This window comes from Episyrphus balteatus, chromosome 3, assembly GCF_945859705.1.
Source record: "Episyrphus balteatus chromosome 3, idEpiBalt1.1, whole genome shotgun sequence".
NCBI classification, from domain to species: Eukaryota; Metazoa; Arthropoda; class Insecta; order Diptera; family Syrphidae; genus Episyrphus; species Episyrphus balteatus.
Window position 1 is genome coordinate 1,171,298 of NC_079136.1, and position 16,982 is coordinate 1,188,279.

General features: G+C 32.3%; 2 protein-coding genes across 4 annotated transcripts; both read left to right on the forward strand.

The window, feature by feature from the left end:
• Positions 1-1,594: 1,594 nt before the first annotated feature.
• Positions 1,595-8,021, forward strand: LOC129913852 (presenilin homolog). Of its 3 annotated transcripts, none has more exons than XM_055992771.1 (8): positions 1,595-1,944; positions 2,004-2,260; positions 2,315-2,524; positions 4,678-4,898; positions 4,957-5,055; positions 6,759-6,953; positions 7,247-7,420; positions 7,479-8,021. In XM_055992771.1, the coding sequence occupies exons 1-8, from the start codon at positions 1,729-1,731 to the stop codon at positions 7,745-7,747; spliced, it is 1,641 nt and encodes a 546-aa protein (XP_055848746.1). In that variant the 5' UTR covers positions 1,595-1,728; the 3' UTR covers positions 7,748-8,021. The 3 variants fall into 3 exon arrangements, with proteins under 3 accessions (XP_055848746.1, XP_055848748.1, XP_055848747.1); XM_055992773.1 differs by having other exon boundaries at positions 6,759-6,878; XM_055992772.1 differs by having other exon boundaries at positions 1,596-1,944; positions 6,759-6,917.
• Positions 8,022-8,092: 71 nt separating this feature from the next.
• Positions 8,093-16,737, forward strand: LOC129913851 (ionotropic receptor 40a). The gene is made up of 10 exons (XM_055992770.1): positions 8,093-8,260; positions 8,332-8,701; positions 14,171-14,339; positions 14,393-14,662; positions 14,729-15,143; positions 15,204-15,433; positions 15,492-15,663; positions 15,959-16,055; positions 16,201-16,466; positions 16,529-16,737. Exons 1-10 carry the CDS (start codon positions 8,095-8,097, stop codon positions 16,696-16,698), a joined length of 2,325 nt encoding a protein of 774 aa, XP_055848745.1. The 5' UTR covers positions 8,093-8,094; the 3' UTR covers positions 16,699-16,737.
• Positions 16,738-16,982: the final 245 nt, after the last annotated feature.

The window sequence follows — 16,982 nt, forward strand, 5'->3', positions numbered from 1 at the left end:
TACAGTGAAGCCTGGTACGCTGCTCGCGCTAAAATTTAGCTGAGATAAAATTCCCATACAAGTTATCGATAACTTGTATGGGATCCATTTTATCTCGGCTAAAAATTTTCAATAATTTGTATGGGAGCTAAAATTTAGCGCTAGCAGCGTACCAGGCTTGAGCTTAGGGTCTCTATAGAATACCTTTAAAATATTAAGGTTAGGAAACACCCCTAAGTATGATTAAAAAATAAATATTTAAATTTTTCATACAAAATGTATGCAAATGACGACCACGAAGAATTTGAAGTTTGAGGCGTATAAAAGTGAGATGGCTATGGGGGGCATGCTGCCCCCCCTGCAACCCCACTGCTTGGGCCCACTATAGGATTTGAGGTGGGGACAAGTTTGGGTATGTAAAAAGAACTTTTCTTCGCTTTCGTCATTGCATGCTTTTTGTATGAAAAAATGAACTTTAAAAAATTAATTGAAAATATAAATACACGTTTCCTAACATTAAAATTGTTATTTTTATTACTTTTAGTCATTAATCTTTCAAATAAAATTATTCGCGTATTAAAATTCGTGCGCCCCTAAAGGAAAGTTGAGCCAAATGAAGACTCACGGGCATACAAATGTATCACCGGCAATGCAGCACTAATTATGTAAATTTTGATTATTATTAGGTGTGTTTTTTTGTTTATCTATATAGATTTTGTGCAAAAAAACGACATCGGGATTTTTGAAATCCATGCAAACATTTGGCACCACTGTACATATACTTTGGCAGCTGTCTGTCAAAAATGTTGCTTTTGTTTTTTTTTTTATTTTAACTCCGAAGTGGGAAGGCCATTACATCCATGTTGGATGCAAACAAAAATTTTCATATGGCCATGGCATCCATGTTGGATTCAAAAAAATTGTTTTTTTCACAAAAACCAAAAATTATCTGTATATTCTTAGCTACATTTTAAGACCATGACCATTAACATTAGTTGCGTCGTTCTTGTGTTATAAGCGTTTGAAGGTAGCCATATTGAATTTTTTTTCGATTTTTTAAAAATCAAATGTGAAAACTTTTTTATTTTTATTTCTAATTTTTCGAAAAAACTTTGGTAATTTTATATACATATCTGTTCAACAATCTTATCAGGATCCATTTAAGACTTTTATCTGAAAAGTGCATTGCGTATATCTCGAGATATTTACATTTCAATGCAACCATGTCAAACAAATTTTTGATTATTTTTTTCTATGAGAGTTTTTTTCAAACCTCGTTTTCTCCGCTTTTTTTTTTTTGTTAATATTTTCAGATATTTTTGTATGAACACAACAAATAAAGTACCTTGGCACTACTGTTTTTATCGAGAGAAAGTAAAATCTGGATAATTATCTGGATTTTTCAAAAATCTATACAGATAAAGTTTTTGTTGTTTTTAACACGTAAATTGTTTTGATTTCAAAAATCTCGATGTCGTTTTTTTGCACAAAATCTATATAGATAAACAAAAAAACACACCTATTGTTAGCACATTCCAACTATTCCAATTCGAGTCCCTTCTGTTTTGCTGAATGCAGTCATACTAATTTTGACATCTCAAAACGACTGTATGCTGCCATTTACAAAATGAAAGCTGTAGATGCAAAAAAAAAAATCCATCAACAACTGAAGTGAAAAGTTTTCAATTTCAGCTGTTTTCATTTTAATTTTTTTGTTTTTCTTGGATTTTCTAATGAAATTCAGTCCGTATGAATAATAGCTTTTCTCAATCAACATCCTCAACTGCACAGATCTCGAACGATAATTTGAATAGTCCAAGGCCTATTACAGAAAATACGCCCCTAATGGATGGACACATAGGAGAATCCAGCTTAAGGCACACCAGCACCGATCGTCCCGATCGTCTGGAACGTACTGCAAAGAAAAAACGCGAACGTGGTCCTCATGAAGGTGGAAATTATGGGGTAAATATATCAATTATAAATTTTCTATAACAAAATTGACAATTCACGTAACACTTTAGTCATTGGGAGATGTACCCCCGATAGCAGATCGGGAACAAAGACAAAGAAGTATGAGAGGAGCCAGAGGTGGCAATAATCCGTCAGGGTCAGGGGGAGGCCATCCGAATGATAATATGCCTGAGGAAGAGGAAGACGAGGGTTTGAAGTATGGAGCGCAGCACGTCATCAAACTATTTGTTCCTGTGTCATTTTGTATGCTTGTGGTGGTTGCAACTATTAACGCAGTCAGTTTCTATTCCTCCACCGATGTTTATTTGTAAGAATATAACTCAATTTGTTGGAAGTATTTTTATCATTTTGTTTATCATAGATTGTATACACCGTTTCATGAATCCTCTCCAGATCCAGGGACCAAGTTTTGGAATGCTATTGCTAATTCGCTTATTCTGATGGTGGTGATTGTCTTCATGACAGTCTTGTTGATTGTTCTGTATAAGAACCGTTGCTACAAAATCATCCATGGATGGTTGATTTTGTCCAGTTTTATGCTTCTTTTCATTTTTAGTTATCTTTATTTAGAGTAAGTTTATTCATAGTCATAGACCGAGAGCCCATACCAAAATTTGGGAGTGGAGGTATAAAATGTGAGTATGCAGTTTTATTATATAATAACGAATTCAAATGTCTGTCAGCTTTATATGGCGGCTTATGGTTTGCGGGGGGGTTAAATAACTTGAGTTTTCCAAATAATCTAACTTAACACAAAGGCCTTTTATCAACAAAATGAATAAATCGGTATTACTGTGATCGACTATCAAAACTTTTGGTAAATTGTATCCTTGCTATAAATTTGAGATCTATTGTGAATATTTTCTTTTGATAAACTCGGTATTATGGATGTCAAAAATGTTGCTATGTAAATTTTCCATCAATTGCAAATTTTTTCCCGATAGATATTTGTGTCCCCTAGATTCAAAAACAATCTATTTCACTTTTTCTTTTATTGAGTTATTTGAAAAAAACGTTCTTAAGCACTTTGTCCCACTTTATTAAAAGAACAACTTTTGAATCGAATTAAACATGTATTTTTGATTTTAAACTGACTATGCTTTCCTTTGTCATCCAACGCGTTCCAAAAATATTTAACAATTCATTTTGGAATAGAGTTGTTTTGAAAGTCATGCATAAGAATAGTTTAGTTTTGAAACTTAGCAACAAAATTATTTTGCTTTAGGTATATCAGGAAAAGTGTTTTTTTGATTGTTTTTATTCTCAAATAATATGGAATACATTCGTTTTGATGCAAACCATAATATTTGTATTATGTATAACTCTGGAACAAGTTGGCTTTGAAAGTGTTCAACCACACTCAAAGAAAGAGGTTGAAAAATTGAGATAAACTGCGTTTCTAACTCATTTTTCACAAAAAGTAAAATAGATTGTTTTTGATTCTAGGGGACACATTTCTCATCATATTTTTTTTTTTTACTAAAAACTTCGTTGTTGGAGATTTTCATTCAAATAAAATAGGTTTTGTGAAAAAAAATTTTTATTTTCAAGTGAGAGACCGAAAATAATGAATAAACTCGATATTAGGAAGCCATTATAAAAAGAAATTTACGGGATGTATCAAATCCATTTGACTCACGAGACTTTCTAAAAAAGCATTCCTAGATATAGTCAGGGTTGGTTGATTTCTATTTAAGCCCTAAATCAGAGATACCCAAAAGAGATGAGAAACTTCTGACGTCATACGGGTTTGCCTATAAGTATGCGTGAAAAAATATACATTTTTGAACAATCGTACATTTTTGCTTAGGTGTGCGTAAAAACACCGTGGCTACACTATGTGTGTTTTTCACATTTATTCAGGAATACAAAAGAGATTACAACAACACGAAATAAACAAATGGGTTTTGGGGGGTAAAACGTACGAAAGTTTCCCATCTCCTTTGGGTATCTCTGCCCTAAATAAAGTAAATATTTGTTATAAAAAGTAAAACAAACCTAATTAAAAAAATTACTTACATTTTTTTTTTTTAATAACAATCCGCAAGTTAAAAATCCAAGGTCAACAACAACGAAATGAAACAAAAATAGCGCAATTCACAATTGTATTTTGATCAAAGTTCACAATAGACAGAAATTTATCAATTGAAAACCGTAATACCAAAATGTCTATCAATTGATAAGTTTATTGTTTATCTTTCAATCGATATTTGATAACCGTAATAGCGTACAAATTCACATTCAAATTTCGTTTTTGATTGCTTGAGTGATTTCCGATTTTAAATCTGAGAAGCGTTTTGGCAGTCATTTTCATGCCAATAAAACAGTTTCAGAAGACTTCTAAATGCTTCCGGACGCTTCTGGACGTCCAATCGAAAACGACATGAGTAAAAGGATGCGCTGTCATTTCTCCTACGCCGAATACCTCAATCTCGGCGATGCGACCGATAGAACTCAAGATAAAAGCTTTTTTAACTACACACATATGAAAAAGTGTGATGTAAGACTATTTATATCAATTGGAAAACTCAAGTTTTTTAGCCCTCTGCAAACAATACAAATCCGCGATTAAAAGCTGCCAAACCTTGGAATTCGTTATAAGAACGCAAAAGGCTATAAAACTGCATACTCACATTTTGATTATACCTCCACTCCCAAAATTTGTTGTGGGCTCTTAGACTATTACCAATGTTTGGGATAGTTAATACAAGTTTGTACTTTTAGGGAACTTTTGAGAGCTTATAACATTCCAATGGATTATCCAACAGCGATATTGATAATGTGGAACTTTGGTGTCGCCGGAATGATGTCGATTCATTGGCAAGGACCATTGCGTTTGCAACAAGCTTATCTTATTTTTGTAGCAGCACTTATGGCTTTGGTTTTCATTAAATACTTGCCTGAATGGACAGCTTGGTCTGTATTAGCTGCAATTTCAATTTGGGGTAAGTAATACTAATAAATAATAAAAAGATAACCTTGAAATAAATTGCTTAAAAACAGATTTGGTTGCTGTACTTACACCAAAGGGACCTCTGAGAATACTTGTGGAAACTGCACAAGAACGAAACGAGCAGATATTCCCAGCCCTGATTTATTCGTGTAAGTATGAATTTGGTTATGAATAAATTGAATAGGTCCGTATACAATAGGTCAGATAACTACATTATTCCAACCTCTCTCTTTCACTATCGATCGATTGCTTTTACGCCCCACTATTTTAGAAGGGTCTATCCCGTTTTGTAGGGCTTGTTACATTCACTACGAAATGATATGGAAATATTTCATTACATCCTTAAAACTGGATTTAGGGGAAAAAACATATCCATCGAAACCATCTCACCATAATTGATGCCATATTTTTCGACTTCGCCATCCACTAAACCTAATTGCTTAATTTATATAACACCAATTTTTAGATGACCGTTTATCTTGGTGACATTTAAAATATAATCCGCCTGAGAATTTATGTTACAGGTGAAATGTTAAGGAAGCCTTCTTCGCTATATGAGGTGTTCAGAATAATAATGGAATATGTTAAAACTTTATAGAAGAATTCTCTTAGATGGAGTTTTCTTTTAATGAAAAGAGATGGACAGGTTCAAAGAAGATGTTGAACAGTTTCTTGTTCTTCTTCATCCACGCAACTCTTGCAGGTCATTAGAGAACAAAAACAGTTCTTAGGCGTGGCTTCCTATTAAACAGTGTCCTGCTAATATGCAGTTGTTTAAAATTCAACAAACACTTTGAACGTTTTGAAGTATTTTTTTTTTCATCCGGAAGCAGATATCTTCCGGATCAAAGTTTCAAAACACTTTTGGTTTACAGATACGAGTTCACAATGAAAAGGCCTATATATTTATGCAAACAAATAACAAATTTTTTTTTTCAGATTTTCGAGAAAAAATCAAGGTTAACCCCTTGCCTAAAAAAACTACATTTTCCAAAATTTCCTCCAAATCCATTGATTGAGACATCTTAAAAAAGGTCACTTTAAGCTCTATTTATAACTGCAAACCAAAAGTTTCTTCGAGGTCTGGTTGCTGAATTATTTGATATCGAAATATTTTTTCTTCATTCATGACAATATTATTTGTTTGGTTGCTAGGCAGGTATTACTCTGAGTTCATTTAAAGTCAGTTTAACATACTTTGACATTAATTCGTTTTTGTAAATAACTTTCAAGTCGGAGCAATTAGTATTTTTGGTCCTCTTACTTAGTCCTTATTTCGTTTGCTATGGTCGTCATCAGTAAATCCTTCCGTATCCGAGGTTTGTCGTCGTTCCAAAACTACATCCTACTTCTGGTCGGGCAGTTACCCCGGCGGCAGAAGCCCCCAACCTGGAGGGCCAGGCCCTTTAATGACTCCAATGTGCTCTGAATATGTCTGAGTAGCTCGTATAAGGTGTTCACCAAGTAGTTCGGCCTTACTGGAACTGGTGACGCTACCGTTGATTCTAAAAATGAATTCTTCCGCTGTCGTCATTTGTTGGAAGTGCCTTGGTGGGAACACTCCTTCGTTGGGGGGTAATTAGTAGCAACAGCCTACTCCGCTTCGACCTTTCCTACTTTTGTTTTAACGCACATAAAATAGATGATCTGATCTGTATCACGGGGAAAATAAAACCCGTTCTGGAGTAAAATTTCTCATTTCGAGTATTTTTTTTAAAGAAAATAAATAATTCTACATTTGTAAAAATAACATTCTTTATCGACAATTTTTTGAACTACAGAGTTCTACACTTTTATATGTTTTATAACGAGTTCACTTTAACATTTTTTTTTATTTTTAATTTCCTTATAGCAACAATTTTATACTCCTACATGGGAACAAATCATCCCAACGATGGTATAAATCCTCGCCCCAATGCAATTGCTGTTAGTACACGAAGTGAATCAGCTGCTTCATCAACAAGACGGTCAGGTAATACGAGTAGTGAACAGGCAACAACAAGTCCTGAAGGTACGCCTCTAGTGACTTTTAGATCACGTCCAAATGGTACTATTCATTAAAACATTATACTAATTATTAATTTTTTATTCTTTAATGTATTTATTAAAACAAATTATTCTTTTTCACTAAAATAAAGGCATTGCTTAAAATATTTAAGCTAATGTCATAATTGTATGCTCCGCAAACCTAAATCGAAACATATTCATGAGTATTTATTGGGTTTCTAATAATGTTCAAAACTTTAACTAATAATCTTATGTTTTACAACAATTAACTTAAATTAACATTTTAGTTTTTTTGTTTTTTTAATTTTAAAAATAAATTCAACTTTTTCATAGACGCTGATGTCGGCTTCACCCAAGAATGGTCCTCCAACATGGATCAGAGAATTGCTAGGCGACAAATCGAAGTACAAGCTAGCAATGGTGGCAGTTCTGGTCGATCGACTGAGTACCGCACAGTCACACACCCAACCACTGTTCCATGTGAAAATGGAGAATTAGTAGAAGAACGTAAGTTACATAAAATTCAGAATATCTTCAAAATTTCATATAACCTTTTCTCCTGCAGGTGGCATTAAACTCGGACTGGGTGACTTTATTTTCTACTCAGTTCTTGTTGGGAAAGCATCCAGCTATGGCGATTGGACAACAACTATTGCTTGCTTTGTCGCAATCCTTATCGGGCTGTGCTTGACATTATTGCTGTTGGCTATATGGCGAAAGGCACTGCCTGCACTTCCGATCTCAATTACTTTTGGTCTAATATTTTGCTTTGCAACAAGTGCCGTTGTCAAACCTTTCATGGAGTCATTGGCTGCTGAGCAAGTTTTTATATAATCAGCGTTTTAGTATTATGTATTATAAACTTCCCCGTAAAAGGAAATACTAAGAATTAAGTGTTAAGTATATTTTTTGTGTTAAATCTCTTACTTAAATCGGGAATAAACGAGAAGGGAAGAATCCCATAACCGCCTCTATATTAAGGCAATTTATGTAATAACCTAGATTCCTAAAAAGACACATACACAAACGTGTAACACATTTTTTTAAAAATTATAATTATAGCTTCGAAACTAACAAATTTAATAAAAAAAAATTTAAATGCCAACAAGTTTTGACAGTTTTGAATTTTGATTGGCGTATTAATTATGCCTCTACAATAATTTAAATGCCAATGTTTCCAGATGCTATATAATCTGCAAAATATGAAATGTATATCGCAGTTTAAATCAAAGCAGAGTATTTCTTCGGTTATCATGAAAATCCTTTTGATATTTATTTGTTTGTTCTGCAAGGCAAGTGGTTTGATAAATTTTACATTTTCTAAAAATGCAACTGAAGTTTCCATTGGTAAGTTATTTTACGTTTTCTCGCAATGCTTTTAGGAATTTATGTGAAATTGATAAAATTTGAAATTCCAGGTCTAGCTGAAATAATCAATGGATTAAATCCTTCGCAATTAGCAATTTTTATAGATTGCACGTATCAATTTGATGAAATTGATGAATTTGTTTATTTAATACATAAACGGTATTATAAGTCGGTGGTTTTCTATGATAATGAGCAATATTTTCAATTTATTGAAAACGGTATTCATAGTTCGATTGAAAGTTTTAGTTTGATATTTGGTAAACCTTTTGATTTGGCAAAACAAATTCATAAGCGTAAACTTGCCCATCGACTTAATTTGTTTATATTTTACTGGGGTGCTAAACGTGCTCCAAAGGATTCTGATGTTCAATTTGAGGAACCAATGCGAGCGGTTGTTATAACAAGACCGAGGAATAAAGCGTAAGTATTTTTTTGTTGTTGTAATGGGATATCAAAACTAACAATAACAAAATGAGGGTCACTCATGCTTTCAATGTTTCTAGAATTAGTGTGACGATTTATATGAAGTTATAGGTTTCATTCACAGCAAGTGAGAAGTGATAAAATAAGGGCGACCATCGAATGAGAGTGAAAGAAACATAAACCTTGTTCTTCAAATGACTGAAAAGTTTTCGCAAATTAATTTGAACAAGTATATGTAATTGGGTTTATATAAGAAAGTATCTTATGTAAGCTACTTATGTTTTTAAATCTTACGTAAGTTTTAAATCAAGAAACAATTGATACCAGGAAATAAATTTTAAGAAACTTTCGTTTTTCACAACCAAGAAAAAGTTAATTTTTTTATTTTTACCCGTGTATTTGAACCAGGATTTTTTTTAATGCAGAAAACGTTTTATTTGCAATATTATTTTTTTAATGCAAAATATTTTTATTTGCAATACAAATTTTATTTTCAGTGAAATTTTGTTTAATTTATTTATTACTAGCTTACCCGTGCGAGACTTCTCGCATGCTTAAATAAAAAGAAAGTATAGGTAGGTAGGTACAAATGTAAATGCAGAGTGTGTTTTTAAAAAGTCGAGAATTACTAAAAAAAACTCCTGTTTATCCCATTTAAAATACATTGGATTAGCCCCAGTTTAAGTTAAACAGCTATGAATATGGCACATTAAATTTAGCAATTCTAGGTTCCCTAAGTTGTACATACATTTTATAATTAACTCTATTTCAAAGCAACTAATATCTCAAACTTGGTCAATTTGAAGAACTTGAACCGATGTTGAATCATGCATTCACCAACTTAAATCGTCCATAAAAAAATTGTTGAACGTAAGGTTTCTGTCTGATTCTTACATACGACAATTTTTCCTTTGACGATTTTTCTTTGCTGTTGTATTGGGCTTTTCCAAAAATTATCTTGGACCCATTTAATTCACACTCCATTAAATTTTATATAGCTATTCAAAAGTGGAAATTTTAAAATTCGTATCTACCTACATACGTGATTTCATAGTTTTTCATTTTTAATAGCCACTTATCATATTTTAGCCTAGGAAGTACCTAAACGGACCTAACACCCCTATTACGATTGTCAACTATCAATTGATAGTTGATAAATACTGAAATTTGATGTTTTAAAATCGAAATGGGGGAAAACTGGTCATTTTTTTAATGGATCTTTTCAGTTACATTTCACGGTTAGCATCATTCTTCGTTTTCAAATTTTTTTCAAAGCAAATAAGAGATCGATTTTTTTTTTAACAACTATAAATTCTTTGCTTTCGGCTACAAAGAGGTTAAGTCACAAAATTGCACTTTCGGGTTTTGATGAAAAGAGAATAAGCTCTTTTATTTGGTATCAAAAACATAAATTTAGAGTAACTCTTTCTTATAACAATAAGAGGATCAATGCTCAAAAATTCATCGATTTTCAACTTCAATCGGTTTTTCTGGTAAACTATCATTTATGTAAGTCCTTTTTACCCAGGGGCAAAGAATTGATAGTTGACAATCGTAATAGGGGTGCAACACTTACGCCCCTATAGCACGCAAAGAGCAAATGAAGGGTCCAGGGGAAAAACGGCACATGTCCACTTTTTGTCAAAAATAAACGAATGATGAGGTCTTTGTAGTATTTACTGACCACTATCTGATGGCATCCTTACTTTTATAAAACAAATTTAAGCCTTGCTGAAAAAGTAAATAAATTGTGTGCTTTAAGTACTAAGTTGTATGGAGAACAAAATTTAAAAATGCATTTTTCTCGAAATGAGTTGGAATGGACTTGTGCTGTTTTTCCCCTGGAGCCTTCAAATATTCCGGCCTTTTTCTTATGTACATTATGTATATACTATATATGTACATACATAGGTACACTTCCCAGACTTTTCCTGGCAAATGGAAGATGAAATGTTCCTACGGAATATGTTCATACATATATGTACTTACAAAAAATCTTGAAAAAAAACCATAGGTGTGTTTTTTTGTTTATCTATATTGATTTTTGAAATCCATGCAAATATTTGGCACCACTGTACATAAACTTTGGCAGCTGTCTGTCAGAAAAGTCGCTTTTGTTTTTTTTTAATATTAACTCCGCAGTGGAAGGCCATTACATCCATGATGGATGCAAACAAATTTTTTCACAAAAAAAAAAAACAAAAACCATAGCATTTCATCCATTTTGGATTCAAAAAATTTCACAAAAAACCAAAAATCAAAACTGACAGTTCTAATTCTGAAAAAAAAACAGAATTTCTCTTCTGGTTTTAAAAACAGAATCAGAAGCAGAATCACTCACACATTCATAGATTTAAATGTTAGCAGTACAAAATGTTTGCAGCACAAATGAAGTTTGGCGCGATTACACATATATGTGGCACATGTTAAACTTCAGATTCTTCGGAATAAAAAAAACTGTTCAATTGGGATTCTGAATCGAAGAACAATTCCGGATTGCCAATTAAAAACGACATTAAACGTTTGTTGTTGATTTGTTTCTGGCGGTGTTTTTTTTTTCATAAAGGGAAATTCCAAAAACTATCTTTGTCTTTTCCTTTTCTAATTTGACATATCTCGGCATGGAAAATGTAAACAAAAAACATATTGCCACACACACTTACAACAAACACTGTGTGTTCGAAATCATTTGACCACAAAAACTTTTATATTTCGCGATTGTTTTCAAATTTAAAGTTTTTATTTCCGATTAATTAAAAAAAAAATAATTAATTTTACATATTTATTTTGGAAAACACGAACTAAATTCACAAAACTCTATCACAATTCGCTCCTCCTTTTTTTTTTCTTTTTTTTTCTGTTTTCTTTTGACTATTTTCTTATACTGACAATCGTTGGAAGTTCCCCACTGAACTTATTCCAAAGATCCTGTCAAAAGCGATGAACACTTCCACTTTCCAATCATTTTGGAAATATGTAGAAGTGTTCAATGATCTGAAAGAATAATTAAAATAAAGGTAGGACCGCACTTGATGTTGAAGGAACTACGCTAAGTACACCAAAGTAAAAAATAAGCAAAATATTTTGTATCTTTCATTGGTTATCGGAACTACACTATGTGGAATATAATTATTCCTATCAAAATATCGTATTATGTGATAAATGAATAAAATAAATCATTTATTTGTATTTGACGAATTCGACGGAAGAAATAGCCCAACTTTCTACTTTTTCATCTCTCGTATCCTTTGACATTGGTTGTCAACAATAGATCAGCTCGATTTTCTGTTTCGGAGTGCACACCGGGGAATTTCAGAACTAAGAACTGTGTTCTTTTCTTTTCTGATTTTATGAATTGTGAACTTTAGTTGTTTATTTGTGAAGAAAATGTAATAAAAGTAACATTTAATGATATATCTAATAAATTTTATCAATTAAATACTAAAATTCTGTTGTAGAGTTCAATTTTACTATGCCAAAGTCATATCTACAAATGATAATCTGTTATTAAAAATTGTTTTTAACTGAAGAGCAAGTACATACATAAAGTCTAGTAGCGTATTTTATTTTATTAAAAAAAAAAAGAACAACGATAATAGTTAACAATTTCTTGCATCAGAACTTCCTTAGTGCACATTCATCGAGAAAATATCGAACACACCTTGGAATTTAAAGTGAGCTGTCAAAAAGCAATCCGTCATGCAACGTATTCTTTGGGTCACCCCTTTCTGTCCCATCCTTCAATTTCAACGGATTGATTGACACAACGGGTGGAACGGATTCTATGGGTTGGGGCCTTTAATTTCAAATTAATCTTTCGATCCATTTTATCTCGATGAGGATTAGCAATTTACCATTAACCATTTGACATTCAAAATGAAATAGTTTACGAAAATATCTCATTTGGATTTTAGTGAAAACATGATATAAGGCACTTAAATACAAAATAAAACTTTTGAGTGATCTTTTTTTTCGGAGGTTGACTACCCAGAACCTCAAAAGTTGGCATTTTCAATTTGTGTGCCAAAAATGAAATAAAAATGTATAACTAATGTTACATGTAACAGGGCTGTTTAGGTACTGCCTAAAACAGAAATAATTCTCCTTTTTTCAACTTTTTTTAACCCAATTCCTGTTTGATTAGACTGAAACTGTGTAGTTTTTTTTTTACAAAAAAGAGAGCTCCTCTTGCAAATTTCTGCCCAAAAATTTCTTCGGACAAAAGTCTGAAATCTTTCAACAGCTAGTGCCTTCTTTTTTTCTTTTAATAAATGATAATTTTGTCCTAAAAGAGTTTGCGTACTTTTGCACAATTTTTTCTTTCTCTGAGAGCATTTCATCCCCACTTCTAAAATTTGACAGGTTTCATATTTTTGTCCAAACTTATCTGCAATTTGTTTGTACATAATTATGCTTAAAATGTTAACCATCAGAATTTTTAAGCAAATCGGAGAATTTACTCGCCTAATGAACGCCCCTGATGATACGAACTAATGATATACGAACACCCCTAATGTGAACAGGAACACGCCATGTCAAACATTTCCAGATTCATTGGAAAGGGGTAAAAAGTCATTTTAAAATTCATTTTGGCTGGAATATTATTTTTTAAACAAATTAAGATTTCTTAAAAATTATAAACATTTATATATTTATATTTTTCCAGATTCTGGCGGCAGAAATTCGCCTTTTTTTAAGATATAATTTATTAAAATCTGTTCGGTGTAAGTCCCGGAAAAGGGTGTTCGACAACCGTAATAATATATATGATTTATTATTATTGTTATATTTCGGGTGGAAAAAAATTTACACGTGAAATTACTTAAGGTCAAGCTTAGGCTTTGTAAAAGAAATAAAATTCTAGATAACAATCAGACATATGATATTTATATGATAAAGAATGCGAAAAAAAGGTGTCTCGCCATTCTGTCCGTCTGTCTATGTGTTTGTTTTCTCTGGAACTATAGCCTAAACACCTGAAACTTCAAACTCGGTAATTAAAGTTTGTGGGTGATAATCTAGAGGGGACCAACATTAATGGAACTTGTCATATGATCGGAATGAAAAATGGAAAATGGATCTAACGATTTTTTTACGTTTGCAGTGTAAATACAAAGTCCTACTTTTGAAATAGAAAAGTTATTAATTAAATGTGCCTGACGTAGTAACGTTTTCTTGATTTCTTCATTTTTCGTAAACCATATAAAGGATTTAACGATTTTTTTTTTAATTAAATTAAATTTAAATTAAGATAAAGCAAATTAAAATAGACTCCCCGTTAAGGGGAAGAATCCGTTCCTATATTTTGTATCCCCTAATTCTACTATAAGTGATTTTTTAAGAACGGTCATAAGTTAAGATATTAGCTATATCAGGCCTATCCATTCTTTAACGGACAACCTGTTTATAAAATACACAAAAACTTTAATTAATCTCATTAAAATAATTATGTTTATTTTAATACAGTTTTCGAATTTACTATAGTCAAGATAGTCCAACGGAATCAGGAAAGTTGAAGCTCGTTAATTGGTTTGATGCCGAAAGTCTTGGACTCTATCATACGCCATTATTGCCATCTTCGGCTATGGTCTATTCAAATTTAGCTGGCAGAGTTCTTCGCGTTCCAGTTTTTCACGTAAACCCAAAACATGTGTATGAATCCAAATAATTTGCATCTATTTGTTTTAGTCTCCACCATGGTTTTGGGTGAATTACGAAAACGACACTGTAAATTTTGAAGAATGGGATTACGATACTGATTTAAGCTTAGATACAACTGATTACAGAGAAGTGAATGTAACGGGTGGAAGAGATCATCGTTTGCTAACTTTATTGGCAACCAGTATGAATTTCAATTTTGTTTATATTGATACGCCTGGCAGAACTCAAGGATCACTTAGGACAGATGATGAAAGTAATACATCTTTTACTGGTGGCATAGGACTTTTACAGGAACGGGTATCAAAATGAAAACACATTCGATTCTATTGCTTTTACTCATTCAATATATTTTTTTATTTTAAGAGAGCTCACTTGCTTCTTGGAGACGTTAGTCTTAGTTGGGAAAGAAGACGAGCGGTTGAGTTTTCATTTTTTACACTATCAGATTCTGGAGCATTCGTTACTCATGCTCCACGTCGACTAAACGAGGCATTAGCAGTGTTGAGACCTTTCAAAAAGGACGTCTGGCCGTATTTAATACTAACTCTTGTACTTTCAGGACCAATGTTGTACATGATTATTGCAATTCCCTACAAGTTGTCATTTCAGAAAAACAAGTTTGGTAAAATGCTATTTTATGCGGAGTATTTAAATGAAATTACTCCTATAAGTCCAAAAATAACCGCAGATGGAGAACATCAAGAACGAAATGAAGAAATGCCAATGAATTTATTAGATCGATGCATATGGTTTACAGTGCAATTGTTTTTAAAACAATGTAGGTTTTTATCAACTTAATTTTTTTTTAAATTTAAATATTGTTTTTAATAATTTAAAGCATGTTCGGAGCCTTATAACGGTTATAGAGCTAAATTTTTAATGATTGTATTCTGGATTTCGGCTACGTATGTCCTTGCTGATGTCTATTCTGCCCAACTAACTTCACAGTTTGCTAGACCAGCTCATGAACAGCCAATTAATAACTTACAAAAGTTACACAGGGCTATTCTGCGTGATGGTTATCGGTTGTATGTGGAGAAAGATAGTTCATCACTTGAAATGCTTCAGGTTTGATGATTTATATATTTACTTTTGATCATTTCTCTTAAAACTTTTCTAACAACAGAATGGAACTGAGATATTTCGAAATTTATATGCACTCATGAAACAACAAGTGGACTATGAAGGTTATTTAATTGATTCGGTTGAATCTGGAATCAAACTCATCGCAGATGGTTTAGAGAACAAAGTGGTTATGGGAGGACGAGAGACTCTTTACTTTAACATGAAACAATTTGGTATTTAAAAAAAAAACAATTTTAGAGCTTGGCTTTGAGTTAAAATTTCAGGTAATAGGAGCGGACAGGGAAGAACGGTAGAGTCAAGGTCTAAGGAAATCTTGAACCCATGTCGGGTTTTCGCCTAGGCTCTAGTCGACCTTATCGCACCCCATGAAAATTTGATGAGAAAGCCATCGAGCAATTCACACCAAAACCTTCCTACATTCTCCACTCCTCTTGCCTCATTTTACTCCTAAAAACCTTAAACTGAGCTCTTTTTTTATATATATATATTTTAATATACTGTTTAAAGGATTTAAAACGTTTCAACTGAGCCAGAAATTGTATACAAGGTACTCTGCAGTAGCTGTTCAACTTGGTTGTCCCTTTCTTGATAGTCTTAACAATGTGTAATGAAATAAAGTTCATCTTTCCGGAAAAAAATTGTTTTTGAAAAATATCAATGGTTTCAATATGAATTCCATCAATTTTCTTCTGGAATGAACTTTTTTTCCTTTTTTCTTTTAAAATGTTAATTAATTGATTGATTTCCAGATTAATAAGACTTTTCGAAGGTGGAATTCTTGACAAAATGACTAATGCCGAATATGAAGCGCTATCTCGTTTAGTCAATGTCAAGGGATTGATGAAAAAATTTGAACAACAAGATGGTACAACTAACAATGCTGCCGCCGCAGCTGACAACAATAAGGAAAATAAAAATAACAAAAATGAGAGCTCTGATTACATTATACAACCAATCAATCTGCGAATGTTACAGGGAGCTTTTATAGCACTTTCTTTTGGATGGGCATTTGCTGGTGCGAATTATTTTCAATTGATAAATATTGTATAATGTATTAATTTTTTTGTTGTGTTTCAGGAGGAATTTTTCTCTTTGAAATTTTCTTTGGAAGCAAATATTTTGTTATGTTGAAAAGACAAAATGTGTGTTTAGAAGAAAAATGGAAGAAATTTAAAATGTTTTTTAAATTTTACTGGAAACGATATTTTATAAATTTAGTGAGATTTTTATATAATAAGAGAAAGTGAAGCATATTTGCTGCATGTATTTGCTACTCCACGAATTAGTAAAAATTTGTTAACTTTAAATGTACCTCAATTCTGCATTAAAAGTTTTTGTTTTAGTTGTCGATTCATGTTGGTAAAAAAATGCGAGTTTTTATTTTATATGAAATTATCGGCTTTCAGTTGAAATTCACAATAGCAAGCTGCCTAGAGTAGGACTGAATTCCACGCATATAAGGTATACAAGCAATGTAGTAAATCCACTATAACATTGCCACTAGTGTGACCCACTCGGGCGTATACGTATT

Bases quoted from the DNA above. Each gene is read 5' to 3' on its own strand.
- LOC129913852 (XM_055992771.1), top strand. From the start codon at position 1,729: ATGAATAATAGCTTTTCTCAATCAACATCCTCAACTGCACAGATCTCG. The intron at 4,899-4,956 runs GTAAGTAATACT...GCTTAAAAACAG, and splicing joins AGCTGCAATTTCAATTTGGG to ATTTGGTTGCTGTACTTACA. The intron at 5,056-6,758 runs GTAAGTATGAAT...ATTTCCTTATAG, and splicing joins CCCAGCCCTGATTTATTCGT to CAACAATTTTATACTCCTAC.
- LOC129913851 (XM_055992770.1), top strand. From the start codon at position 8,095: ATGCTATATAATCTGCAAAATATGAAATGTATATCGCAGTTTAAATCA. The intron at 15,434-15,491 runs GTTTGATGATTT...TTCTAACAACAG, and splicing joins CATCACTTGAAATGCTTCAG to AATGGAACTGAGATATTTCG. The intron at 16,056-16,200 runs GTAATGAAATAA...ATTGATTTCCAG, and splicing joins CTTGATAGTCTTAACAATGT to ATTAATAAGACTTTTCGAAG.